The sequence below is a fragment of the Aquarana catesbeiana genome, linkage group LG10 (assembly GCF_042186555.1).
Source record: "Aquarana catesbeiana isolate 2022-GZ linkage group LG10, ASM4218655v1, whole genome shotgun sequence".
NCBI classification, from domain to species: domain Eukaryota; kingdom Metazoa; phylum Chordata; class Amphibia; order Anura; family Ranidae; genus Aquarana; species Aquarana catesbeiana.
In genome coordinates this window covers 159245521-159273031 of record NC_133333.1, presented here as the reverse complement: position 1 = coordinate 159273031, position 27511 = coordinate 159245521, and the positions used below count along the sequence as shown (strand labels likewise).

The 27511-nt window shown below is 42.6% G+C and overlaps 1 protein-coding gene across 2 annotated transcripts in view; it reads right to left on the bottom strand.

Moving 5' to 3' along the window:
* Positions 1 to 528: 528 nt before the first annotated feature.
* The window catches only part of GYS1 (glycogen synthase 1), a 102985-nt gene continuing 76002 nt past the window's right edge, over positions 529 to 27511 (bottom strand). For both annotated transcript variants that reach the window (XM_073602826.1, XM_073602827.1), the window contains exons 6-16: positions 26048 to 26165; positions 23720 to 23840; positions 23520 to 23626; positions 22514 to 22573; positions 15257 to 15335; positions 15019 to 15132; positions 9614 to 9740; positions 9172 to 9267; positions 8919 to 9082; positions 7478 to 7558; positions 529 to 1154 (exon numbers count right to left, since the gene is read on the bottom strand). In XM_073602826.1, the coding sequence (XP_073458927.1) occupies positions 834 to 1154; positions 7478 to 7558; positions 8919 to 9082; positions 9172 to 9267; positions 9614 to 9740; positions 15019 to 15132; positions 15257 to 15335; positions 22514 to 22573; positions 23520 to 23626; positions 23720 to 23840; positions 26048 to 26165 (1388 nt within the window). In that variant the 3' untranslated portion in view covers positions 529 to 833. The remainder of the gene's footprint in view (positions 1155 to 7477; positions 7559 to 8918; positions 9083 to 9171; positions 9268 to 9613; positions 9741 to 15018; positions 15133 to 15256; positions 15336 to 22513; positions 22574 to 23519; positions 23627 to 23719; positions 23841 to 26047; positions 26166 to 27511) is intronic.

Here is a 27511-nt window from a genome sequence, read left to right as displayed (position 1 = left end):
CTTTTAGTTTATTATAACCTTTTTTTTTTTTTTTTTTCATGAATTGTGTGTTCACCAAAAGGTTTCTCTGCAATGTAAACACAAGCAAATAAGTTAGACCGAGTTACATAAGAAACATTAACAGTAAAGCTTGCTGGAAGACACCATATAAGAACACACTGATTTGGTGAATGGCACAGACATCAAAGTAGGCATAGACCAATTGGTTACAGTAGTACTGGGTAACCATAGTACACAGACAAAAAAGTTCAAACTATTATTGCACTTATGGTAGGGTATAAGGGCCTTCAGCCTGGTACACTCACCATTACCAATGTTTGACTGTTCTATGAGGAGGTGACAACCCTTTCAGTTATGTCCAAAAGAAATGCAAGTTATGAGGGGCTTGGTGGACTGGAGTGAGACTAAAAGGTAAAAGTGCTTTAGCCAAAAATGGCTAAGCTCGGCTGAACCAAAGGTTTTGGTCTTGGTCACTACTGTCCCCCATCAGCTATCTTCTAGAGCTCCCACGATCTAAATAGATTGAGCTTTAACCTAAAGTAAAACGACTCCACTGCAAACATATAATATTTGACCAAGAACATGGAAAAATGTATTTAGAAAGCTCTGTACTCATATTGGACTAAGCCTTTTAAAAACTCTTCAGATAGCATTCTGGACCCACCAAGCATTTACCAGCCTGCAATAATAACATGCTGGTGTTCAGTTGACCTGATGGAGCTTAGAAAAGTCTACAGACCTAGGGAAACAATACAGATCAGTTCCTCTTGTAATATATTTCTTCTCAACAAATAATCTTTGTAATAACCTTTGTTTTAGAGTTAAAAGAGAGTTTAGTTCCTCTCCTCAATGAGAGAACTGGTAGGGCTGCTGAGGTCACTTGGGCTGCTGGGGTTGGTGGGAGTGCTTGCGTTGCTAGCATTACTAGAGATGCTGGCATCTATTGAGCCCTTTTTGGAGCGTTTATTCCACTCAGGAACGGACACCATAGAGGACACGGCCGCCGACTTGATGTTCTGACGATCTTTCTCTGCCTCTTCTTCCTCATCATATCTCTCGTCATCTTCTGTTTCACTGTGATGCGGGCTGGAGTGGCGGGACAGGGAAGGAGAGGGCGGCACAGATGCTGGACGTGGATAGCGGAACCCTGCGGTCTAAAAATGGAACAAAGACAAGTTCAGATCTGGTGTTAGAAAATGGTTCCTATCTGTCTGTTAGGCTAGCGCTAGGTTATAAGATCCAAAGTCAAAGAGCTGGATTCACATCAGATCAGACTATATACAGTATCTATACAGTAGGTGTGAAATAGCCAGCCAGAAATTCTGTGTCTACATATAACAGATGAATACTGTATATACAACTTAATTTGAGTATAGTCAGGCAGTTTCCTGTCCCCGAATGATGTGGCACGTGTGATACTATATACTTTCACTTTACAGCACAGACAATTGAAGAATCTAACCAAACCCTGAAGCAATTATGCAAGAAAATCTTCCTGCATGATAATGAACAACCACTGGAGGGGCTCATCAGTCCCCTCTAAGTAAGAAACAGCCCAGTTATTACAAGAGAGGAAAACAAACAGGAACTTTTGCTTGCTCTTATTGGGGAATTTATGGCTACTTTTACAGTGCCAACTTTGGAAACAAACATAAGGTACAAAATCCAAAAGTAAGCCAAATTCTGTGTGTATGCAAAGGGTATCAATAAACATGCAACTAAACAAAGTCCACATAGATTAAAACACAAGCACACACACAAAAACATGCAACTTCATAAATACGAGCAAGCGGCACCATATTCTTTGACTAGTTACATGAGCCTCTCCCATCCTCTGGAACTCTCTACCTCAATCTGTCCAGCGATCTCCTACTCTGGCTGCCCATAGCCGATCCCTGAAAGCTCATCTCTTCAGGGAAGCCTATCACGCCTCCTACTAATCTTTTATCACTTCCATCAGCTCATCCCTCACAGTTATAACCTTTTGTACCACTTGCCCCACCCCATTAGATTGTAAGCTCTTATGAGCAGGGCCCTCTTAGCCCTCTTGCATTTTATTGTTTTGTAACTGTATGGTCTTCCCTTTTTATATTGTAAAGCGATTTGTAAACTGTTGGCGCTATATAAATCCTGTATAATAATAATATCAATACTAAGTAAAACTGTATGGGGGTGGAAAACCGCGCTCAAGAGCAGAGAACTGAGAAAATGTACTACAGCTGCAACAAAAACCAAGGAATATCAGTGTGGCAAACACAATATTAAACAATATAAGTGCGCTTGCAGTAAAATGCAAAAATTGGTGACTAAAAAGTGATTATGGGTGATACATATAAAAAGGTAAAAAAATTACAAATATAGGTGACAAATGAAATAAAAATAAAAATAAGAGTGATTGAAATTACATCAAAAAAAGATACAAAAGAAGTCTATTCATAAGTTCAAACACTTGATGAGGGCAAGCAGATCCAATGGAGGAAGATCAAGAATCCAAAAATTCATCCACCCTCACTCAAAGGGGAAAAAAAAGGGGGAAGAGGGAGATGTAAAGAGGGTCCCCGAATTGATGGTGAATCCAAAAAACGATAAGACTATGCTCTTACCAGAAAAGGTGGACCTCCTGCAGAGCAAGGTCTTACTCGCAGGCAGACAGAGCCCTCTGCAGGGACAAATGGACCTCCAGTGTGTCTGTGTCTTTAAATGTCCGTGGCGTTCCAGTGGCAAGCAGACCCAAGATCCCAATCTGAAAGGAACACTCATTGGTCGAAAACAGTAAAATAGTAAAAACTATTGGAGTCCTTTCGATTTTTACACGCATGGTCTTCTCGATCAATGAGTGTTCCTTTCAGATTGGGATCTTGGGTCTGCTTGCCACTGGAACGCCACGGACGTTTAAAAACACAGAATGTGAATGTGAAAAGAGAACTAAGTGGCAGCCTTGCAAATTTGAGATACGGATGCTTAATGCTAAAAGATTCAAGAGACACCAACAGCCCTAGTGGATTGAGCTTTGATGTGTAAGGGAGGAACACTTTTCTTAAAAGGGCAACTCCACTTTTGTTGAGAAAAAAAAAATCCCCCTCTGGGTGTTCAATGTACATTGCAAGGATTTTAATAATCTTTGTTGCAGATTCCTACCTTTTGTTATTCTGAGGAAATCCCTGTGCGTTTTTCTGTGTCCATTTGGTAAGTGAATCTAATAAGAGTGGTTACATAATTATCAATCAGCTGCTATACCTTCAGGGTTCTAATAAGGAAATTGCAGGGTTTGCATCCCTTTAGATGTGATTTGCTATTGGGAGTATTTCATAAAAAATGAGATCTGTTGCAGGGGATGCCTGAAATCTGACTTGCATCTTAGTGCAGACATCTGGGAAAATCAGTAAGCCAATCCCACAAGAAGGAAATTAGGTTTCTGGGGAGGGTTCTGTACATATTCTGTGCCCTTTAAGGGCATAGGCCCTGAAAATAAGTGGTCTGATCCACCTGGCAATGGTAGAACGGGAAGCAGGATGCCCTCTACAAGGACATACAGGCACAACAAAGGGGGACTCAGTTTTGATTAAGGCAATGGCTGCTAGGTAGATCATGACAGCCCTGACCACATTCAAGCAGTGCAGGGGAATTACTTTGGCATGTTTTGGGGCAAGACAAAGGGTAAGCAGCACAATTGAGTTGTGAGACCACCTTAGAAGGAAAGTCGGTTTTGGTCCTAAAATGAAAAAAGTACTGCGGGTTACGTCACTGGGCCTACTATGAGTCCAGACTTCACACGTCTGCACTTCTTGGGGTTCTGGGAACCATAAAAAGGGACAGATGGGGTTCGGGTATGGTCCTCAAGGTATCACCGAAATATACTGATTCTGAAATTGCTAGAAGGCCCAAGCCAGTCAAATCTTAATAGAAGTGTCAGAAGACTAAATTAAATTGATTAAAAAGAAAATACTTCTTCATAGGAGAGCAGGAAAATGGACCCATTGCCAAGGGACACTAGCAAAAGAATCTCATGGATTGGGCGGGGTTGTATTAAGTGTGCGCTAGGGGTGGCCCTAGCAAGTTTTTGCCAGTGTCCAATCACCTGAAGGTAGCCTACATATAACCGATGGTCTTTGACTACAATTTTCTGTACTGTACGATTATAGCATTATTAAAGGCAATTTTTTATTACAATAAAACAGGTTATACGCACCTGCTCCATGCAATAGTATTGCACAGAGCAGCCACAAACCTCCTCTTCTGGGGTCCCCCACAAGCGCTCTTGGTTTCTCCTCTCCTGTGTCAGTCCCATAACAAGTGCTTGCCATGGGGCAGCTGTGCGGGCCAGGCTCTGAGAGTCCATAGACAAACACAGAGTGGTTCAGTGCCAATCCAACCCCCCCCCCCCCCCAACCCAAGGATTTGAGCAACAAAATCCAATGGCTGTGCCTGTGAAGAGGGAGAGAGAAAGAGCATACAGCTGCTGCTCTTGGACACAGCACTGGATTGAAAGAGAAGCGAGACAAGTGTTGGGGGGGGGGTTGCGAATGGGGGTTGCTGAGACTGGAAGGTTCTTTACCTTAATGCATCAAGGTAAATAACCTTAAGCCTTTAGAACCATTTTAAGATAATTCTTCTACAGCCATGTGTAGTACATTTGGTGACCAATTCCAGCAAGTTCACTGTAGACATTCTTGTTGTTCTTATTTCCAAATGGAAAGAGTTCCTAGAAATGTTTTTTTCTTTCAGTCTCTAGCCATGCAAGAAGCAATCACATAACTGTATACCTAACAGTCATATATGCAATGACCGTGCCATTTTTGGGAATAGGGCAACCAGTCATAGTTGATACTGGTCATGCGGGTGCTGGGACCCTTTCCACATTGTCACAGCAAATTAGGTAAAAAATAGCATATTTTAGTATGCTAAAAAGCACGTAAACGTAAACCAACTCTGAAATTTTTCCAAGATCAATGTCCTTTTATCAGGGATTTTTGTTATGAACTTTGATCATTTTTAAACAAGCAAAAGCAAATAAATGAGCCAATTCCTGCATATTAAAAAAAACTGTTTCCCCCTCCCAAAACTCTGGCTACAGCTTCAAAATCAAAGGCAGTCTTTTAAAAAACTAAAATGCCTGAAGGGAAGACAGAGTAGGGAGCTACAGTCACTGACAAACTGAAAACAAAAAACAGTTGAATTTAAAGTATATTTCTATCTAAAACATTTTTTAACTCCTAAAGTGCCAAAACTCTCATCCTTGTGCATATCATCTCCTACTTCTTACACAAGAGAACACGGTCACTGGGGCACAAAGATAGCACATTATCTCACCAACAGGGATAGTTAATAAATAACATGACAAAGGCATATCTAGTAGTGTCAGAACATACTCCAGATTTTGCAGACATACTGACCAAGGTACTAAACCTTTCCTGCTCACTCTCAAATAGAAAACATTTAGGCTGGAGTTCCACTTTAAATAACATACTGGAGCAGAAAGGAGAACGGATGTGCCCATTACAGGAGACAGCAACAACATTTTCTACATTTCTTTTATGCCATGGCAGTGTTTGCCTTCCGTTATTACATTGGGAGTCAGAATGCGGCTTTGTATTGGCTCATGAATGGAATTTTGCTTGATATCACATATGGAACAGGTCTGTATGTTGGAGAAGGTCCTGTGTAGTGACAGGTAAAGTTGTAAAGCTGAAGTAGCTATATATTGTTTGTTCTAAGACTCTGAGGTTTTGGTGCTTTCATTTCAAGTCTCCCTGCTAAGCGATTGATACCACTCCTACCTTCTCAAGCACATTTCATATAAATAAAATCATTTATTTGCCTAGCTCACACTAAACGTGTTCTGCAGGTGGTGTATACATCTGGCCACAGAATTTACAGGCTGTATTTCTGTAAACACCAATAATGTTTTGCATCTGCATTTATACGTGCATGCACAGGACATATTCCGTGAATGCAGGACTTCCATGTTTGTAGAATACATCATATGAGCATACGCCTGTAAACGCAATCCAAAAAAGCATTGGTATTTACCCGACTACAGCTGAGTACAGTCATTCACTCCAGATCAACAGGTGTAAAAATAACACCAGAATTTCCAGGCAAGAGCATATTTGCTCCAGAAATCATCCGTGTGCATGAGCCCTAACAAAAACTCCAAAAAACAAATAAAACACCCCCCTTTAAGGAAAAAACATTTTACATTTTAGTAGTTAGATACAAAGTTATTGTTTTCAGTGAGCAGAACGCTCCCTCTAGTGGTTAACCTAGAAATCTGTATATTTAACCCAGAGAATGTCATTGAGGAAAAGGGGTTGTAGTTAGGGACTTTAAGGAAGCCATGACCTGGTGAGGTCACATATTTCCATCCCTAGGGACTTTAATTGAAATCATGACCTGGTGAGGTCAGGTATTTCCATCCCAGTCTGAATCACTTACTCACACAGGTCCTAATCTGGATTGGCACTTTTTCACTGCATCTTTATCATCCTGCACTTGGGGTTCTCTTTCCTTCAGGAACCCCTTACCTATTCACTTTCACCTTACCCCTTTTATGGGGGCCTCCCGCCGTTCACCACCCATTTTCACCTCTCACCACTTCCTTGGTTTATTTTAATTTTTGTTTCAATTCTTCACTTCCCCTCAGTTCTGCCTCGTGTTGCTTTGCCTGCCCTTGTGGTTGCCCCTCCTGTCCCGGGATACGGTCCGCCGCGGCTACCGGTTGGGGATACCCTCGGATGCCTTGGGACCACGCCTCCATGCCATCGACACATACTCCCTTAGTAAGTTATTACTGATTTTGGGGGTTTTCTATTACACCCCACCCCCAACTAGCTTTACATACCTTACGCTTTACTTATACCAGTTTCATTCCAGATATCTCACAGCTTGCTCCTGATGAGTGGCACTTAAGCCACGAAACGCGTAGAGCTACCGGATGCTGTATATCTACCCATTTTACCTCTACCTTTCAAGTTTATGGAATATCTACCCCTTCCAGGCTCATCAAGGCCATAGGCCCTGCAGGCCTTGTTTATTTATTATCTTTGCCACCAGCATTATTTGCATGCTCCAGCTGCACTATCCATCATGTATTATATGTACGTTACCATGTATCCTTGATACTACCTTCGTGTTTTCAATAAATTTCCTTATGTTCACCCTAGTACCCTTTTGCAGTCACGCGCTTCATATAAAGTCCCACCTTTTTCTGGCTTAACCCAGAGAATGGAAGAGCAACCAAAAAATATTTGCAATATCCACTCTCTGAGAACACGCTACACTTCCTCAGTCTTGAAGAGGTGCAGAAGGAAACCTCTAGAGGTGGTCAAACTATCAATGAGCCAACAATCTGCAGGGGCAAGGCAAACCTCTGCTGGTTTATGCATGTGCAAATGAACACACATGTTATAGGGTTCACAGCAAAACCTTGCAATGGGTTATAGTGCCGGAGTAAAAGTGAACTTGCAAATGTACTTACAGCAGTGGGTTCATGGGGTTCATATGTAAAGTTGTCAGGAAATGCCTTAGCCAGCGCCATGTGCCGGGAATACATGTAATACTAAGAGACAGAATGACACAAATTAGACTTTATTGTACAACTCACCTGGATTTGTCACATATTATATTATCAGTCATGCTATGAAATGGTCACTAGTGGTCTCTATAGAAAAACTTAGTGACAACTCATGATCACAATTTGGAAGTGAATTAGGACGTGCCTAAATAAGAGGACCTTCATAACAGAACCACCAGCAATTATTTTACCAAGATCTGCACATTCAAAAATATTGAAAAATTACTTTTGAACCGATGTCAACATGTTAAAGATTATATGAAAAGATTTTAGTGGTAGGAATTGTATATACTTTAAATTATCATACTCTTTAGAGGTCTATCTACTCAGGAAAGCAAAAAATTAAGCCATTCCAAGTAGAGATAAATATAGTACTGTGCGTAATTATATATATATATATATATATATATATATATATAAAAAAAAATATTATATTATATATATATATATATATATATATATATATATATATATATATATATATTTTTTTTTTTTTTCATGTCCAGGGGACTGAGGGAATCTGGAAATCTCAGAAGATCTCTCTTCTGCCCCTTCACCTCCTCTGAGGCAAGGGAGTGGGCCAGGCAGCAAGGTGCTGTAACTGAATTGGCTGGAAGAACCAGGAATGCTGCGAGAGCCAGGAGAGTTGAGAGAGGGCTGCAACTGGAAACACGGAGGTACTGTAAGGTGGTCTGGGGGATCAAAAACCAAAAGGCCAAGGTTTGGGGCCTAAGCAGCGGCACTGCTGCAGAAAGCCAAGTGGCTTGGCATGGTTTTACATTACTTTTTTGATTTTTTGTGCAATTGTTTCTGTTAAACGTTAATTTTGTTTTAATAAAAAGATCAATACAGCCACTTGCCGCCAAATTACGTTCATGTACGTGATTGATTTCAAATGGTTATACCGGGGCTATGGCTGAAGCCGTCAGCCATAGTCTGTATCCTTTTCTTCAGCTGGCGATGCTCTACAAAGTATAAGCAATCCTAGCGGAGGTGCTGGCTGAACACTTGGGTCTCTACGGGTGGGGATGGGAGAGCCACGGAAGGTGGCGGGGGAAGATTGTAAAAGCATTCTAGCAGCTAATTAGCTGCTAGGATTGCTTTTAAAGAAAGCTGACCGTCACCTGAAAAAAAACAATACCAAGAGGAAGCCTGTAGCTGCAGGCTTCATCCCGTTTTAACCACTTGAAGTCAAATTACATACTTGTACATGACTTGGCAGAAAGTGGGCAAGTCGTCCAGACTGCCTGGGGCCATGTATTCTAGGGGTTGAGGAGTATAGTCAGAAGCTATGCTCTGTTAGTATTGTAGGATGTACTGTTAAAACACGGAACGGACATCATACCCTGCCCAGGTACTTCCAATCAAGGAGGTCAGACAAGCGCTCTGTCCGATTTCTCTGAATGATGCGCTGGCGTCTTGTCTGTTGGCAGAAGCTGTACAGGAAGGACGTGAGCTGAGTGCAGGAATCATCCACTGAGCGGAAACGCCGGTCTAAGATGTAAATCCCTGCAGGGCAGATAACAGCCAAAAAATAAAGCGATTTGACACAATCACAAATATAAAAAAAATTTAAAGTAAAATTTAGTATGGTTTACCATAGGCAGAGGGATCGGCGATGTGCTCCTCCATGAAACACCCAAATCCAGATAGGTTAGTAGAAATACTGGGAATCCCCATCACAGTACATTCAGCTGGAAAAATAATTATAAAGTCAAATGTGACATAGGAGACCCACAAGATTAGCTGTAGAATGGAAGCAGCCAAAATGTGTTTTTTATCTATATCACTGTAAGTAACTGAAAATGAACTGCTCAGCCATTTTTAGCTTTTAAACTATAGTCCTGTCTGAGAACAGGCACCTTTGGGGGATTTGTGAGCATAGATTCTTTATCGCTATATTTTTTACATTCCTTACATATAGTTACAATATTACTATTCTATAGTTTCAACAGAGCTTCATGGAAGCAATAGAGAGTTTAATATGGAATAATATTCGGGAGCAAAACATTCCAGATTACAAGAAAAATCATGGCTTACCAGGCGTGTACCCCCAGGGTTCATAGTAAGAAGGGAAGACCCCAAGGTGACATCCACGCACAAACTCCTCGTAATCTACTGGTAAAAGTGGGCTTGTAGAGGAGAGGAACTCTGGATGGAAAATTACCTGAGAGGTAAATAAGAAAGAAAAACAAGAAATGAGATAAAGGTAGAGTGAATAAAAGGACGTTAATAACTAAAACACAAGAAAAGATCAAAACGCTTACATTGGTGTATCCCGGTTTGTGTGCGCTCTACAGTGAGCAAACCTCAATGACCACATTAAGCCCCTGTTCTGAGCGTTTTGTAATCTGAAGCAAAACGCCTGAAGCTTAAAAAAGTACAGGAGCTTCTTTTTTGGCAGATTACAGGCATTTTCTGCTTTTTACATTGGTGACCTTTTGACCTGTACAAAATCGTGGCAAAAATCGTGCAACTTTCTGCCTGAAAACAAAACCCCTAGGTGTGAACTGAAGTATGCAGTATCTCTTTTCACAAAGGCAGAAAACCCATTCAAGGTTCTGAATATATGCTGGAACTGCCTGAGCTGAACAAGTAAAACATCCTGTTCAATGATTTATAAAATAAACTCTTGGCAGCATCACATTTGATTTGGATTTGATAACCGCACTATTTTATGGTCTACAAAAAGTCGCTTTTGCACGTGACTTATTGCTATTCAACACTTTCATGACCATATAGCGCATACAGAGCTATATATAAAGGCAAGATATCAGCATCCTGGATAAACACATGCTGTCATACTAAGATAAGCTATGTGAGACCAAGGAAACAAAGTTCAATGTCTCTGCAGTACTACTACGCAGGAAGCAGAGTGTGCATATGTAATTATCAAGTAGATCTCCACCACACACTTGCATATTCATCATCTACTCCCTCATTATTTTCGTCTTTTTCCTAACTTATTCTGGATTCAGGAGCATTCAGCCTTCTTGACTGGCCACACTGGGATGTTAACTCTCACAACTGCTGCTAGTTTATATTACAGATACTGCCTAACAAGCCTCACTCCATTGGCACCATGGTTTCCATACACTGCACTGAGGATGATCATCAAGCCTGAAGCATCAGTATGCAATAAATTGCTCCATATTAGGCTAGATCTGTACTATATACCAGAGGTTCTGGATGTATACCTGGCCTAACTCTCCATGCAGAAAGGATTGAGTTTTTTTGCAGCTGAAATAAGACAGGACTGATTACGGAAGGAATACTACAGCCAAGAGCGTGGAGGATGGAGCTGAACCTAATTATCCTTTTGACTGCCATCTCCTGAACTGAGAGGGTCAACACTGTGTTCCACTTTTGAAACCCTTGGCTAGTGTTTAGCTTATCTCCAGCATATACCCAGGATCCATAAAAGATCTTGTAGTGATTCCGAAAGTGGAGGTGGATGGGGACTTGCAACCAATAAATCAGGAACACAAGAATAATTATTTTCCAATCAGCTCACCCCCTCCCACCACAGTTTGATTCTTTATGGCAGGGGTCTCAAACTGGTGGCCCTCCAGCTGTTGCAGAACTACAATTCCCATGAGGCATTGCAAGGCTGACAGTTACAAGCATGACTCCCATAGGCAGAGGCATGATGGGACTTGTAGTTCCGCAACACCAGGAGGGCCACCAGTTTGAGACCCCTGCTCTATGGTGTGGCAGTTTTCATATACTTTGTTGTTCAGAAGAATTTCCATTATGCACGCAGCAGTGCAGGAACAACAGACAAAGCATAAAAAACATATACAAATAGAAAGCTTAAAGGTTCAGCTAAAGGTTAGTAATAGACACATGGACTTCCTTTGACAGATTAGCATGATAAACAAATCTGTGGCTTGTAGGGAACATTCAGGACAGTGAAACATAAGCCATTGACCAGATGTTCTATCATATCTTATTAAACACATAAGTCAGGTTAAAGTGAATGTCAGATGCACAGCTAAATATACAGGTGAAATACACACAGTATAGAAGAAGATTTTTTTATCTGCCAAAGGATTTGTATTTCTGTCAATTCAGTCCTGGGATTTACACAGCTCCGCCTCACAGCACATTCCTGTTTGGCAAAGCAGAAGACTCTTTCCCCCAGCTTGTTATTGGACAGTGAAAAGAGAAGCAGTACACCACTGAGTGTATCTCTCTGGCTCTCTGCCCTTTCCTCCAATAGGCATGTTGCTCGTTAGCACATGAGCACTGCAGCACACCTCACTGGCTCCTTGTTGCTTCTCTCTCTGCTAGTCTGAGCTCCGCTGTACAGAGCTCTGTAGGTCAATAACAAGACAAAAATTCAGGAATTTACACTTCTTGCATTTACAAAAATAAATACAATGGCGTATTAATAAAATAGAGAACTGCATTAGCTTATGCCTTTTATATCCAAAGTCCATCTTTAATAAAATAAATTGCAATCCGGTTAGCAGAGTATCCAAAGACATGAGGGGACAGACCTCAAAGCTGTCCCAAACACTATATAGCTTGCCAGGGAAGGGGGGGGGGGGGGGCATACTGTGGCCAGTGCGAGTAGAAAATACGCGTAAACAATGCCCCATTGTTGGCGTCAGTGAGAGCAATGGGTGCCCCATTGTTGGCGTCAGTGGGAGCAATGGGTGTTGGACAAATTGTTCTGAATAGGCAGTGTTGCAAGTCAGTATCTGCGAGGCAAGTCTATCTAAAACCTAAAGGGGGGGAGCCCAGGGAGTGTCGGGTGTTACTTATACCCCTCAGCTCCCAGGATAGACTTGCCTCGGAGATCCTGACTTGCAACACTGCTTATTCAGAACAATTTATACATAAGTATTCCATGGAGACACAAGTCTTGTTTACCCTTGCCCCTACCTTTTTTCTTACTATCTGGGCAAAACATTAGATCCTATTTGGTACTTTTTTTATTTTATTTTTTCAGATACGCTATGCGTTTGCTCCTCATGATTGGCATCTGGCCATGAAACGCGTCAAGCCGATCAAATGTCATCATGTTCCCAACATATAGCTTGACCTCATTTGTGATTCATTTGCATCCTATAACCCATTTGTATCCATTACTTAATAAGCATTTGGCTTTTTATACTAGTTACTTTCATGGGATACTATGCGATTTTTAGATTCATGCATGTATATATACAAATTCCTCTTTTTTGTATGCCATCGCCTTGTATACAGATAAAATACTCATGTTCAACCATGTATCACATGTTTATGAGGTATTCTTTACAGTTTCTCCTACCACCTGTCTTGTGCCTCACTCAAAGTCCCAAAACCCCTTTGCTTTTTCGGTGGGAGCATTGGGTGCGCCACTGCTGGCCTCAGTGGGAGCATTGGGTGCGCCACTGTTGGCCTCAGTCGGAGCATTGGGTGCGCCACTGCTGGCCTCAGTCGGAGCATTGGGTGCGCCACTGCTGGCCTCAGTCGGAGCATTGGGTGCGCCACTGCTGGCCTCAGTCGGAGCATTGGGTGCGCCACTGCTGGCCTCAGTCGGAGCATTGGGTGCGCCACTGCTGGCCTCAGTCGGAGCATTGGGTGCGCCACTGCTGGCCTCAGTCGGAGCATTGGGTGCGCCACTGCTGGCCTCAGTCGGAGCATTGGGTGCGCCACTGCTGGCCTCAGTCGGAGCATTGGGTGCGCCACTGCTGGCCTCAGTCGGAGCATTGGGTGCGCCACTGCTGGCCTCAGTCGGAGCATTGGGTGCGCCACTGCTGGCCTCAGTCGGAGCATTGGGTGCGCCACTGCTGGCCTCAGTCGGAGCATTGGGTGCGCCACTGCTGGCCTCAGTCGGAGCATTGGGTGCGCCACTGCTGGCCTCAGTCGGAGCATTGGGTGCGCCACTGCTGGCCTCAGTCGGAGCATTGGGTGCGCCACTGCTGGCCTCAGTCGGAGCATTGGGTGCGCCACTGCTGGCCTCAGTCGGAGCATTGGGTGCGCCACTGTTGGCCTCAGAGGGAGCATTGGGTGCGCCACTGCTGGCCTCAGTGGGTGCGCCACTGTTGGCCTCAGTGGGTGCGCCACTGCTGGCCTCAGTGGGTGCGCCACTGCTGGCCTCAGTGGGTGCGCCACTGCTGGCCTCAGTGGGTGCGCCACTGCTGGCCTCAGAGGGAGCATTGGGTGCGCCACTGTTGGCCTCAGTGGGTGCGCCTCAGAGGGAGCATTGGGTGCGCCACTGCTGACCTCAGTGGGTGCGCCACTGCTGGCCTCAGAGGGAGCATTGGGCGTGCCACTGCTGGCCTCAGAGGGAGCATTGGGCGCGCCACTGCTGGCCTCAGAGGGAGCATTGGGCGCGCCACTGCTGGCCTCAGAGGGAGCATTGGGCGCGCCACTGCTGGCCTCAGAGGGAGCATTGGGCGCGCCACTGTTGGCCTCAGAGGGAGCATTGGGCGCGCCACTGTTGGCCTCAGAGGGAGCATTGGGCGCGCCACTGTTGGCCTCAGAGGGAGCATTGGGCGCGCCACTGTTGGCCTCAGAGGGAGCATTGGGCGCGCCACTGTTGGCCTCAGTAGGAGCATTGGGTGCGCCACTGTTGGCCTCAGTAGGAGCATTGGGTGCGCCACTGTTGGCCTCAGTAGGAGCATTGGGTGCGCCACTGTTGGCCTCAGTGGGAGCATTGGGTGCGCCACTGTTGGCCTCAGTGGGAGCATTGGGTGCGCCACTGTTGGCCTCAGTGGGAGCATTGGGTGCGCCACTGTTGGCCTCAGTGGGAGCATTGGGTGCGCCACTGTTGGCCTCAGTGGGAGCATTGGGTGCGCCACTGTTGGCCTCAGTGGGAGCATTGGGTGCGTCACTGTTGGCCTCAGTGGGAGCATTGGGTGCGCCACTGTTGGCCTCAGTGGGAGCATTTGGTGCGCCACTGCTGGCATTAGTGGGAGCATTGGGTGCACCATTGTTGGCGTCAGTGGGAGCAATAGGTGCCTTGTATCACTGGCAGGAATAGTGCCTCAAGGGCTGGATAAAGGCAAGCAAGGGGCCACATCCCGCCCCTGGGCCACAGTTTGGTGACGACTGCCCTATAGCAATTGCATTTGCTAAGAGTAGTTGGATCATGTGTCTGAATTTTATTGGTAGCTGAAGTTGTCCAGCAATTTTGATGTTTGAAGCTACACATATGATGACAAGTGCCATCAGGCACCAGGATCTGGTGGAGGGTCCACGAATAGGAATGATCTGGTCAGCAAAATATTCCTATTCTTGTAAATGAGGTGGCGAGGAGAGGCAGTGCTGTCATCTTAGGCTGAACAGTACCAGTCAGTGGCAAATTTCTGGCCCAATTGACTGATCATGCAGACAGCAACCAGTCAGTGGGGTCACGGGCCTTCTACTGACATGAGATCAGTGATCGATTTGGCAGGAAGTGCACGTGGTCTGTGTTCTGCCATGAATGTTGCCACATAAGTCTGTCTCACCTTTATGCGATCTGTACTACTGTTGAAAAGACCAATCCTTCGAATAGTGTTTAAGATGGCATCAGTAGAGTCATCGAGCATGTTGTGTGTGCAGACTGGAGGGAATGACTGTCTCTGTGGAGAAAGCACATTTATTTAAAAGGAAGAAGAGCAACACAAATCCCACATTTTAATCTAGAAAACTAAAATACACATCTGATCTATTTGTCATGCATTCTTCACTGCTCGGTCTCCGTACCTGTGTAGCAAAAATGGCTCTCTTCATCATAGTGAAATCTTCTTTATCCAGCATCTTGTTCATGTCAGGTAAATTCCCTCTGCGATAAAAAACAGCCAGGTAATGTTCAGCAACAAATCTCTTTCCTCATCTGATATGTAAAGAGCTTTTAGATTGTAAGCTCTAAGGAGCAGGACCCTCCGATTCCTCCTGTATTGAATTGTGTTATAACTGTACTGTCTGCCCTCATGTTGTGCGCAAACTGTTGGCGCTATATAAATCCTGTATTATTATAATGAAAATTAAGAGAACCTTACTCCTTACAACATTACAATAGAGCACTTTTCTTGCAGCATGCTGTGCATCATTCATGTACCTAATTATGTTTTAAATTACAACACCTTTTATGATTAACATCATGATGTTTGCTTCTGTTCCACCCTACATTTCTAAACTGTGCTAGTAGAGATTTGTACAAGTTCTGTGCGCAAAGAACCTATTCGCTCCTGGAGTTATCCCAGCTGACTGTAACTGCAAAGAATGCATAGTACAGCTCACAGCAGCTCTAAGAGAGCACTGCTAGGAAAGTTCTCATTTGTTAAATTAAAGTGAAATTTGCTGAAGCCCTAATTGCATTGAAAACACTGCAGTACAACAATGCAGGTACCTACAAGTTGCTAAATGTACTTTTAGATGCCCTTTCTGCCTGCCTGGATGTCCAGAACCCAAGCGAGATGTAACACTGTCAATCAAAAGACTGCATGCTTCCTTCCATATATTCCTACTGGCATATCACAAAGACAAGTACATTAATGGTCAACAGGAAGAAAGTGGAGAAGGTAAGTGAGCTCTAAAAAATACCTGTTACAGGGTATGCCTCCGACACCTGAGAGGACATGAAAATGAAGGTGCAGACACAGCTGGTAGTAATGCTGTAGCCTGTTCAATACCATTAGGTACTGACAGGTTTACTTTAAATCCTGCCCACATCCGAAATGAATTTATTTATTAGAGGTACTTATGTAAAGCACTGTGTAAATTGGCAGCGCTGTATATGTATTGTACATTCACATCAGTCCCTGCCCTCAAGGAGCTAACAATCTAAAAGCTGGATACACACTAGACAATTTTCTGTAGATGTTTTCCTTTAGATTTACCAAAACCATATAATATGAGGTCAAACCTTAAAGTGATTGTAAAGGCTTTTTTTTTTTTTTTTTTTGAAAAACAAAAAAAGTGTTATACTTCTGTGCAGTGGTTTTGCACAGAGCAGCCCGGATCCTCCTCTTCTCGGGTCACTCTTTGTTGCTCCTAGCCCCTCCCTCCTTTGAGTGCCCCCTCAGCCAGCAGCTTGCTACAGGGGGCACCCAAGCCGAGTCAGAGCTCCGTGTATCTATTCAGACACGGAGCCCTGACCTGGCCCCGCCCCTCTCTCCCCTGATTGGCCGACTGACTTTGATTGACAGCCGCGGGAGTCAATTGCGCCGCTGCTCTGTCTCAGCCAATCAGGAGGATTGTCCTGGATGGCTGAGGGGATTGTGGACATTGCTGGAGAGAGAAAGGGCTCATGTAGGTAATTAGGGGGTGCTTGGGGGGCTGCTACACACATAAGCTTTTTTTATCTTAATGCATTCTATGCATTAAAAACCCTCTGCCTTTACAACTTTAAGAGTTTCAATTTGTATGCAATCAGGCAGGCCCTTGCACTACATGGTTTTGCTAATTCTAAAAGGAAATCACACAAAAGTTGTATAGTGTGTATGGGGTCTTAGGTCCCTAAAGCCGCGTACAACCCATGAAAAAAAAAAAAAAAAAAAAAAAAAAGACAGTATCCGCTGTACTAACCATGCGAGGTTAGTTCAGCAATCTCCCCTGCTGAGCTGTTGTGTTCCGACAAGGGGTTGGCCCCCCCGCCAGAACACACCGATCAGCGCTCTCTGCCATTGGCTTAGAGTGCTGACCACGAGTCGGTCAGCTGCTGGTTTTCCAGGATGCACGTCCAACCGAAGCCGGACAATCTGTCAGACAGACTGACCAACCGACCGACATGGCCGAATGTCGGCCGTTTTTTTCCGCTTTTCTTGAATCGCCCGTTGTCTCCCGACATTCGGCCATATGTACCCGGCTTAATTCACATTCATACATACACATACTAGGGCCAATTTAGGCAGGAGCCAATTAACCTCCCAGCATGTCTTTGGAGTGTGGGAGGAAACCCAAACAGGCACAGGGAGAACATGCAGGTTGTGCCGTGGTTGGGATTGAAACCGATGACCCTAGTTTTGCTAGGCAGAAGTGCTAACCACTGTTCTGCCCAATTAAAAAGAACTGTAGGTACTTCAATACTTCAGACATCTTTTACATTAGATATTGTGATAACTTGGGGCATCTTAGCTCATTGGTAGCTCATTGGTAGCCAAACAGTGAGTCTGTTCCACACCAGAAGTTCGTTTTAGGGCTTTTTCTGCCCACTTCCATTGAAAGCAAAAAGTAAAACATCACATAAATGTCTTCCCACGCAGGTGGTTCTCACCATCAAAGTAATACTTAGTAACATTTACCTTTGTCAGCTCTGGGTCTCTCTGCCTTTCATGGTCCTCACTGTCCCAGTGTGGAGCACCATGCTCCTCGCATCTCCCTTGCAATAACTGACCCCATCGGGAGGGCCGGGCCACTAACCTCTACTTCCAGCTCTAACATAAGCCCAGTGCACACCTGGCTAATTAGTGTCCCTGTTTTCTGCAAAACATGGCCTAAACTGCCAAAATAAAACCGTGGCATGGGATCGCCTCTCCACAATATGTAAACAACATCCATACCAATTAAGCAATGTGATTTTTTTCATGAGGAGTACATCTGCACTCACAATTCACCATCATCTGTTTTGATTAATTTTCATGAAAAGAGTTATATAGAGTACAGTATAAATATTGTATAACAACATCCTTCAGGTATATAGTACATGCAAACATATTAAAGTACATTGACTGTAAAGCGCATGCGCAGGCATGAGATAAAGCTGCCCCTTAACCGTTCTGCACCTCTACAGCACATAGCGCTATTATTAGCGGCTGCACACCCCTCACAGGGGATCACCACCCTCTCCCATACCTCCCAGACTTGAAAGCATCACCTGATGCTCTCCACAGCTATGGGCAGGACTCGAAGTAGAGGAATTAGCTCTGCACATAACACACGTTGCAGAGGGGGCAAGGTGGCAGATGCAACATCACCCGGACCGATCCATACAGGGATAAATCAAAAGTCTAGCCACAGAGAACTAAGGGCAAACAGCCCAAAGCACCTACACACTCCCAGCTAGAGGAACCTCAGTCATGCCACAGCACTGTGCAATATGATCAGAGACATGCCACTCCAGTTCAGCCCTGCACCCTCTGCTTTACAGGCTTCTTTACATTCAACAGGGCAGGATTCCTCCTCCTCTGTTTTAGAAAGGAGTCAACAGGGCAGCCAAACTTTACATGAGGGTAGCCCATCAGATTCCCGATTTACTGTGCCAGCTACCACCACCTACTGTAGCCATGCAGTCCTCAATGCGCAATTTGCAGACCTGTTCCAGTGCAAATTAGATAAAAGTGGCATTAAAACGGACGACCAAGCTGAAACAAGATTTTATTGAGCGGAGACAAAGGCTGACCAGCATTGAACAGAGAATGGACGTACAGTACCACAGAGTTGCTCAAAATAGGTCCCAAATTTCAGTGCTACAAACACAACTGGAGGAAGCTCACTCCAAAATTGAGCATCTAGAAAACTGTTCAAGATGTTATAATTTCTGCATTAGGGGCCTGCCTGAATCCATGAAAGACATCACCAGTGCAGCACAATATATAATGCAAAACCCACTTCCAGTGGCAGACGAACTCCACGGGGAAACATGGGATCCATAGAGCTTTAACGGTGCCTAAACTGGACAACCCACCCAGAGATATTATCGTAAATCCACATTTCTACCACACTAAAGAGGCCATCATGAGATACGCTAGAGACAATCCTGATTTGGAATACTTGGACCACAAAACTCAATCTTTACAGACATCACTCCATCAACAATATAGAAAGAGGTGGGCCCTAAAACCGCTCTTTATACGTCTGGCTTCTCATAACATTCAATATTGCTAGGCATATCCTTTACGGTTCTTTTTCTCAGGAAAAAAATATTCCTTCTCTACTTTGCCTGAGGGTGAGAAGCTATTGGCTGACTTGGTCCTCATCTCCACCAACCCTACTTCTTACAAGACACAGGACAGATCTTCCTAACCTCACTCTGGTCAACAACTCCCTAGAAATCTAACTCTTCACGACCTTCTACCTGAATATCACATTACACACAGCCACTATTCAAATGCTTACTGAATTTGTCATCCTTCCTGACAAGACCTCAGCAACTGTAACTCAATCAGCTTCCGCTTTGTATGACATAGTCAACACAAGGAAAACTCCTTACAGCAGAGACTTGCACGATCTGCAGCCCCGCTCCTACTCCGGTCACCTCACACCTTCATAGTTGATATGGTCCAACTGCAGGTTTCAAGGTCATCACCACGCTGTCTCTACACCCCCCACCCTTTTTTAAAAATATATATTATAACCTTAAAGATAGTGTTAGGCAACGGCATAACTGGTCCCTCTTAAATGTTTATAATTGCAAGATTGCTCTATGATTTGCGAATGTGTGATTGATTATAATATTCTGTCTTTCCTAGGTGTTTTACAGGGATATTTTACAGATCTAGATTTTGATGAATCTGCTACTACTTTAAAATCTATTTGCACAAAGGCCGTTCTCATACTCTGGGTATGTGCTCAGTGGTATTTTACCATTTCTCTCCCGCTGGTTATGCAAGTTGTTTAGTTATTACTTGGGGGGAGCATTTAGTAAATAAACAGTATTCTTACATTTAACTTTTCACTCTTTATATGGACACCTTCTGATTTTGTGAGATGTGTAGTACCAAATTTTATTTTGCACTTTGTTCCCTAGGCGCATACATTCCTCTCTATTAAAGGCCCCTTTATGGGGTTATCCCCGTGAGACTCCTTTTCATTCTGGAATTAAACACTCCGGTGAAAGCAACCAATACGATTATGCCTTTAGCACTCGCAACTGCATTACAGTTCATTACAAAGACACTAATGATTGTCAACATTTTTGTTATTTTCCTTTCTGACCTGTTTCTTCTTGGCTTCAGTCTGTCCCTACATCTCTTCTGGAGAGAAGTTAGTGGACCCCTTCAATCCCCATCTTACGGCCACCAGTAGCACCCAATGGAGGGTAGGTGTCTGATATTTTTCATGATTCCAATTATGAGGACATCACCTACTATTCAACTGGTTTCACACACTGTGCAAGAACACATGTGGACTCCCAGCAGGTTGCATCTTCCAATATTATGCCCCACTTTGTCATATTCCTTGGCTATATGGGGCAGACAGAAGGTGAAGAAAAAGCTCTACTTGCCTCATATGCCTTTGTCTCCTATATTTCACAATCCAGAATTTATCCCAGAACTAGCCCCACACCTCTTCAATTGATGTTTTAATAATGGATTGTTTCGAAAAGGAGATTTCTAATAGCTTACACTCTCTGAAACATAAAAAGTATATTGCAAATGCCTCCTTCAGAAATGTTCAGATATAACCAGATTACATCTTACCTCAAGAATAAACTTAAAAAGGTCACCAGTCCCTCATCTGACATTATTTGACAGTCCCTGTAAAGCTAGAGACCCAGTGCTGGGTCATATCTTATCACTATATAGTTGTCTGACAGACAAACACCTCAATATCACCTGGGACCTGCCAGATTGGCAAGACATAGCAAGCAATCTTTCTAAGATCTCTATCAATATGGCTCTGGTAGAATCCAATTATAAAACCCTAATGAGATGGCATATGGTCCTGACCAGACCAGCAAAGATGAATGCACAGGCTTCATCCCAGTGTTCCAGGAACTGTGGCCAGACAGGCAATTTGATCTACATTTGGTGACAATGCCCCAAAGCAATTTTGGATCAGGATTTTTCAATTGATCCATTCGGTTACAGATGTGAACATTTCTAGATCACCAGATTGCTTGCTTTCAAAAATTGGACATTGAAATCCCCAAAAAGACAAACCATTTAATCTCTCACATGATACTAGCCGATAGGATAGCTAGCTATGGTGTTGGAACCAGTTGATAATCAAGTTTGACTCCTTCCACAAAAATTAAACTGGATCATGATTAATGACAAACTAACATGCTCCCTAACAACCAGAATAAACTTGATAAGATGTGGCAACCCTGGATACAATATCTATCGCCAGAAGCCCCCCCCCCCCCCCCCAAATGCTCTCGACAATCCTTTTCTCTGTTTATTTCTCTGTTTATTCTCTACCATTTACATTGCTACGAAATCATCTGTTCACAAGGATGTTACTCGATGTGATACACGGTTCACATGAATATTGCATTCAACCTGTTAGGAGTTCTCCTTCTCCTGATTTAAGCAGGGGGTGGGGGAAATGTTAACTGCGGTCACCAATTACTTCCTTGGTTTGCATGAAACTACTCTCTGGTACCTGATATGATGTCCATTAATGTTGCTTTTATTATGACTATACTTGTATGTGATGTAAACTGATTTTTTTCTATTGAACCATTGAATGTGTTTTCTATTGCTGTTTAAAACTACAATAAACAGATTGAAATATAAAATACATTGGCCACTGTATGAAGTCTTACAGGTTATTACAACAATTGTTTGAGTTATAGGTGAACTCTGTCAGTGAATATACATAGCTGCCTATGGGAGTTTGATATAATAAAGTTCACAGTTTGGGATAAATTCAGGGATTGCGGAGTACATCTTAGGCTTAGCATTCTCTATATAAAATAATTGCACTGTACCATAGAAAATTTAGATAGTAAAGTTGTTGGGGTAATAAAGATCAAAGGATTCAAGATTAGCTAAAGAGTATGACACAGAAAGAATAATGGCTTTGTATCAAAAAGGTTAGTAGGATCAGAACATCCGGTGCACTCACAATTTAAAAGATAATCATTGACCTATCATAAAATTATCTCAGTTCAATTTCCCATTGAAAGACAGATCACAATTGAAAAGCGTTAAAAAAGGACCTAGGTTACTTTTGTAACTAGAAAACGTGCTGCAATACCAGAGCCACCTGTAGATGGCACTGTAAATTAACTCCAGACTATTTGCTCCTGTGAAGCTGGAGGTAAATGTCTCTGATAGCAAAGTTTGTACTTACACTAGAAGTGACTCGTACAATTTCTTTCCAAACTTCTCTTTCACTGAATTGGCTGTATCCCTATGAAAAGACAAAAAAAAGATATAGGCAATGTTTATACCCTTACACACACTCACAGCAGAAACCAATATAATAATAAGTCCCTGTGGAGAAAAAACAAGAAAAAGGTATACTCATCCAACCACAAAAAAAAAAAAAAAAAAAAAATTAAAAATACGAACAGTCAGTTAAATAAGTTCTTTTCATTGTGACACATTTTATGTACTTCAAAATGCAAAAAAAAAAAAAAGTGAAAATTCACCTTAACTCCAGTAAAAACAATTGTGTCAGGTTTAGCTTGGCATAAATTATTGGCAAAAAAACTAAGATAAAGATAAACTCGATATCTAATCAACAAAGCAGATTTGCACAATTATGTATGGATTTAAATATTTCCTATTCAGAAAATTTTCCTTGCAAGCCTGTATTATATTAATAATAATAAATACAAAAAAAAATGTGAACACCATACACCCTGCCCACCTCATCCCTGCTGTACTTACCGCTGGGAATGTTGAGCTGTCAGTACCCACACAGCTGGTCCAGTGATTTGAAATCTCCGCTCTTCTTTCTTCCTCTTATCTGTGCAGTGCTTCCGGGATGGATCAGAGCGATACGGATTGGTCAGTGCCATCACAGAACATCACTCTGATATGTCCCAGAAGAGCTGCACACAGAAGAGGGAGAAGAGCGGCGATTTCAAATCCCTGGACTACAGGACCAGCTGCATGGGCGCTGACAGAGCAGCCCTCCTGGAGTAAGTATAGTGGGAATTCGGGGGTGTAGTTTCATTTTTTAGTCCAGAAGATGGTACAGAAGCTATGCGTATTGTAATGTAATTATGGTCACCCACAACAGAACCTAGAATTGCATGCTGGGACATGCAAAGCTTTGATCTTTTCACAAGTTGACAAAGTACTCAAGTCTCCTTTCGGATTTCTCTAACCAAAAACGATTATGCACCCACCACAACTGTTTCCGTACAGCTTGACCTTTCAGGGTTTCCACATTGAAATTATTAGTCCGTGCAGGCATGATGAAAAATGCCACTACAGTCACATCACTCTGATTCACCTAAAGTGGAGAAAATAAAAAAACAAAAAAACACTTAATACACTTGATTCTATTTCAAAATATTGTCCTTCACCACCACAGTTTTCAACCTACCCTTAGAAGGTAGTTGAGTCTTGCCAAGGCCTCCAGAAAAATGTCAGCTCCTTTGTTAGAGAACTCATAGCGTCCAGCAATGAAGAAAAACAAGGTCTTGTCCAAATTAAAGTCTAGGTGTCTATCAAAAAAAAAAAAAAAAAACTGTCACACTTGATTTATACAAAATTTGCCAGTGCAGAAAACGGACTGCCTCTTAGAAACAAAGAAGAAAACTTGTACATCAAGACTTGGAGCAGAGCACCATGCTTCTACATTTTTTATGTGATGCAGTCAGTGTGGTGTGTTTTAGATGCAATGCAGTGTAAGGCACCAAGCACAGTAAGCTGCAGTGTGCTTGCAATCATTTTTAAACAGCAACCAAGTGCATATACAGAATACTCTAAGCTACATGCACCATAATATACGGTCACCATTTAAAAAAACAATTGAGCAGAAGCAGATTCTGCACTGGTCCCTAGTCAAAATGAATAGACTGTTATTGCAGTACATTGTAATGCATTATAAAAAGCATATGGCATTACTGCAATGCTAGCTAATGTGAAGGGGCCTTTAAAGTATAACTAAAGGCAATTTATTTTTTGTTTAGTTTTGGATAGAGTGGAGAGGGATTAGAACACCTGTCAGTTGTTTATTACTGTCCGTGTCCTTGTTAGATTCATCCTCTTAATTAGTCCTGTTTACCATTATCATTGAAAGTGAAGGTAAAATATAACCCCAAACTTAGGGCTGTCTGCAGAAAAGTAATAGAGGGGAAATCTTCCAATGAGGACACCAGTTTTAGTGACCTGGGGGTCCCCAAGGAATTCCCTTAATTAGTAGGGACTTCCTCTCACTTCCTGTTTTTCCTTTGGGACAGGAAGTAAAAGTAAATCCCCCTACTGGTACAAAGAGGGCAAAAATAAACCTTACAGGACTTATAACCTTCCATTACTCTATCCAAAATATGGGGGGGGGGGATGCCTATAGTTCTACTTTAATTAGAACTGAATAGAGGTCGACCGATATATCGGCCGATATTTGGCGTTTTTTACTTAATCGGCATCGGCCGATTGTGCTGATAAAAAAGGCCGATTGTAACTTCAGCCATGACTTGCAAATGACTTCTGTAATAGAAGTCAATGCAAGTTGCCTGTGGAGAGGATTCTCTCCTCCTCTGGGCAGCCTGCCAAGTCTGATAAGAAGATACATTTGTATCTTTTCAAGTTCTTTTTATCAATAGACTGAACTCGTGTGTAGAAGTTCTCAGTTTAACCATTTAAAGACTAAATCTTTTCTGACACTTGTTGCTTACAAGTAAAAATCCTGTATTTTCTGCTAGAAAATCCCTTAGAACCCCCAAACATTATATATATATTTTTTTTAGCAGAGACCCTAGGGAATAAAATGGTGGTTGTTGCAATATTTTATGTCACACGGTATTTGCGCAGCGGTCTTTCAAACGCAATTTAAAAAAAAAAAAATACAGTAATGAATTAAAAAAAAAACTAAGCAGTAAAGTTAGCCCATTTTTTTTCGTCCAAAAGTTTTGATTACCTGTTCTTGTGTATTTAATATTTAAGATAGTTTTTTTTTTTTTTCTAAATTATACATACAAGTGAACTGATTGGAGGTTTGTTTTGTTTAATGTTTAAATGTAAAAAATTTTCTGTATCACTTTTTACTTAAGGCTGCTTTCACACTGGAGCGGGCAGGAGTTGATGGTAAAACGCTGCTAGCTTTAGGGGGCGCTTTACTGTCATTTTAGAGGTGCTATTCGGCTGCTAGCGGGGCGCTTATAACCCAGCTAGCGGCCGAGGAAGGGGTTAAATGCGCCCCTGAAGCGCCGCTGCCAAAATGCTTTGCAGGCGCTTCGGCAGTGGTGCGCATTCATTTCAATGGGCAGGAGTGGTGGAGGAGCGGTATACACCGCTCCAAAGATGCTGCTCGCAGGACTTTTTTTTACATCCTGCCAGCGCATCGCCTCAGTGTGACAGCACTCAGGATATCACACTGAGACTGCAGGGGAGCCGTTTTACAGGCACTTTACAGGCGCTCTTTTTAGCCCAAAAGCGCCTGAAAAATGCCCCAGTGTGAAAGGGGTCTAACTGTTAGATTTTATGAGATGAAGGGGGAAAAAAAAAAAAAAATCGGCCAAATATATCGGCCCAAAAAATCGGCATCACATATCGGCCATCGGCCACCGCGATTTCTAAATATCGGCATCGGCCAGAGAAAACCCCATATCGGTCGACCTCTAGAACTGAATCCCTGCTTCAGACCTCTTTGCACAATAAACCTGGTAAGATTCCTTTTAACTCCATTGAAGAACTGCATTAACCATCTTACCCATAAAAATGTCCCCGGATAAACTCTTGTATGCGATTCTTACTCTGGGCGTGCAGATTCTGAAACTCGTGCATAGCTGAAAACTTTTTTACATTCAAACCGTTTGGAGTTACTATATCTGTATTCAGGAAGATAAAAGGATGGGTTAGAGAAATCAAGTTTCTAGGACAATTCTGTTTTTTATGTCATGTCATGGATCACATTTTATCTGCAGCATTTACAGTCCAAGAACTTACTATGATGGCAAATTGGCATTACAATGTGTCTTCTAAAGACTTGGAAAACCCAGAATGAGCAGAATTCAAACAGCCACTTCAAGACACAGGCAATATACAGAATCTCACAAAAGTGAGTACACCCCTCACATTTTTGTAAATATTTTATTATATCTTTTCATGTGACAACACTGAAGAAATTACACTTTGCTACAATGTAAAGTAGTGAGTGTACAGCTTGTATAACAGTGTAAATTTGCTGTCCCCTCAAAATAACTCAACACACAGCCTTACCTGAGGGTAAAGGTGATGGACTTGCCAAGCATGCCTCCAGACCTAAACCCTATTGAGCATCTGTGGGGCATCCTCAAACGGAAGGTGGAGGAGCGCAAGGTCTCTAACATCCACCAGATTCGTAATGTCATCATGGAGGAGTGGAAGAGGACTCCAGTGGCAACCTGTGAAGCTCTGGGGAACTCCATGCCCAAGAGGGTTAAGGCAGTGCTGGAAAGTTACCAGCGGTTTAGACATTAATGGCTATTGGTTGAGTTATTTTGAGAGGACAACAAATTTACACTGTTATACAAGCTGTACACTCACTACTTTACATTGTAGCAATGTGTCATTTCTTCAGTGTTGTCACATGAAAAGATATAATAAAATATTTACAAAAATGTGAGGGGTGTACTCACTTATGTGAGATACTGTAAGTGAAGTATCGGGATTTGTAATTTTATTGGCAGTGCTGGAGTTTTCCACCAATGTCCCACTACAGCAATCTGCCACCATTGTTTCACAAATTCTGAGTAATCAAAGATTGAATTACAATGAAAAATATATGTAATCCCCATGGGACTTTTAAAGGCAGATAAGACAATTGTGCACATTTCAATAAAAGGCTGCTATGCCCAACTTTACATTACAAAAGATCCACAGGGTATATATTTACATAATATACAAAAATATACTATATCAGTGTTATTACATAAAGACAACTAAAATCATGTTTAAAACCCCATCTGTCCATGGTATATAAAGTATTGTCATAGCCATCAGGACAATACCAAACACGTTTCAGGGAAACTCCTTCTGTATACCCATTCTATCCCCTGAAGGTGTTTCTCCGAAATGCGTTGGGCTTTGTCCTGATGTCTTTATTAAAATTCAAGCCTCTATAGGCGTACTACAACAATATTTTATAAACTATGGACATAGGGGGTTTTAAACACGTAATAACACTCATATAGTA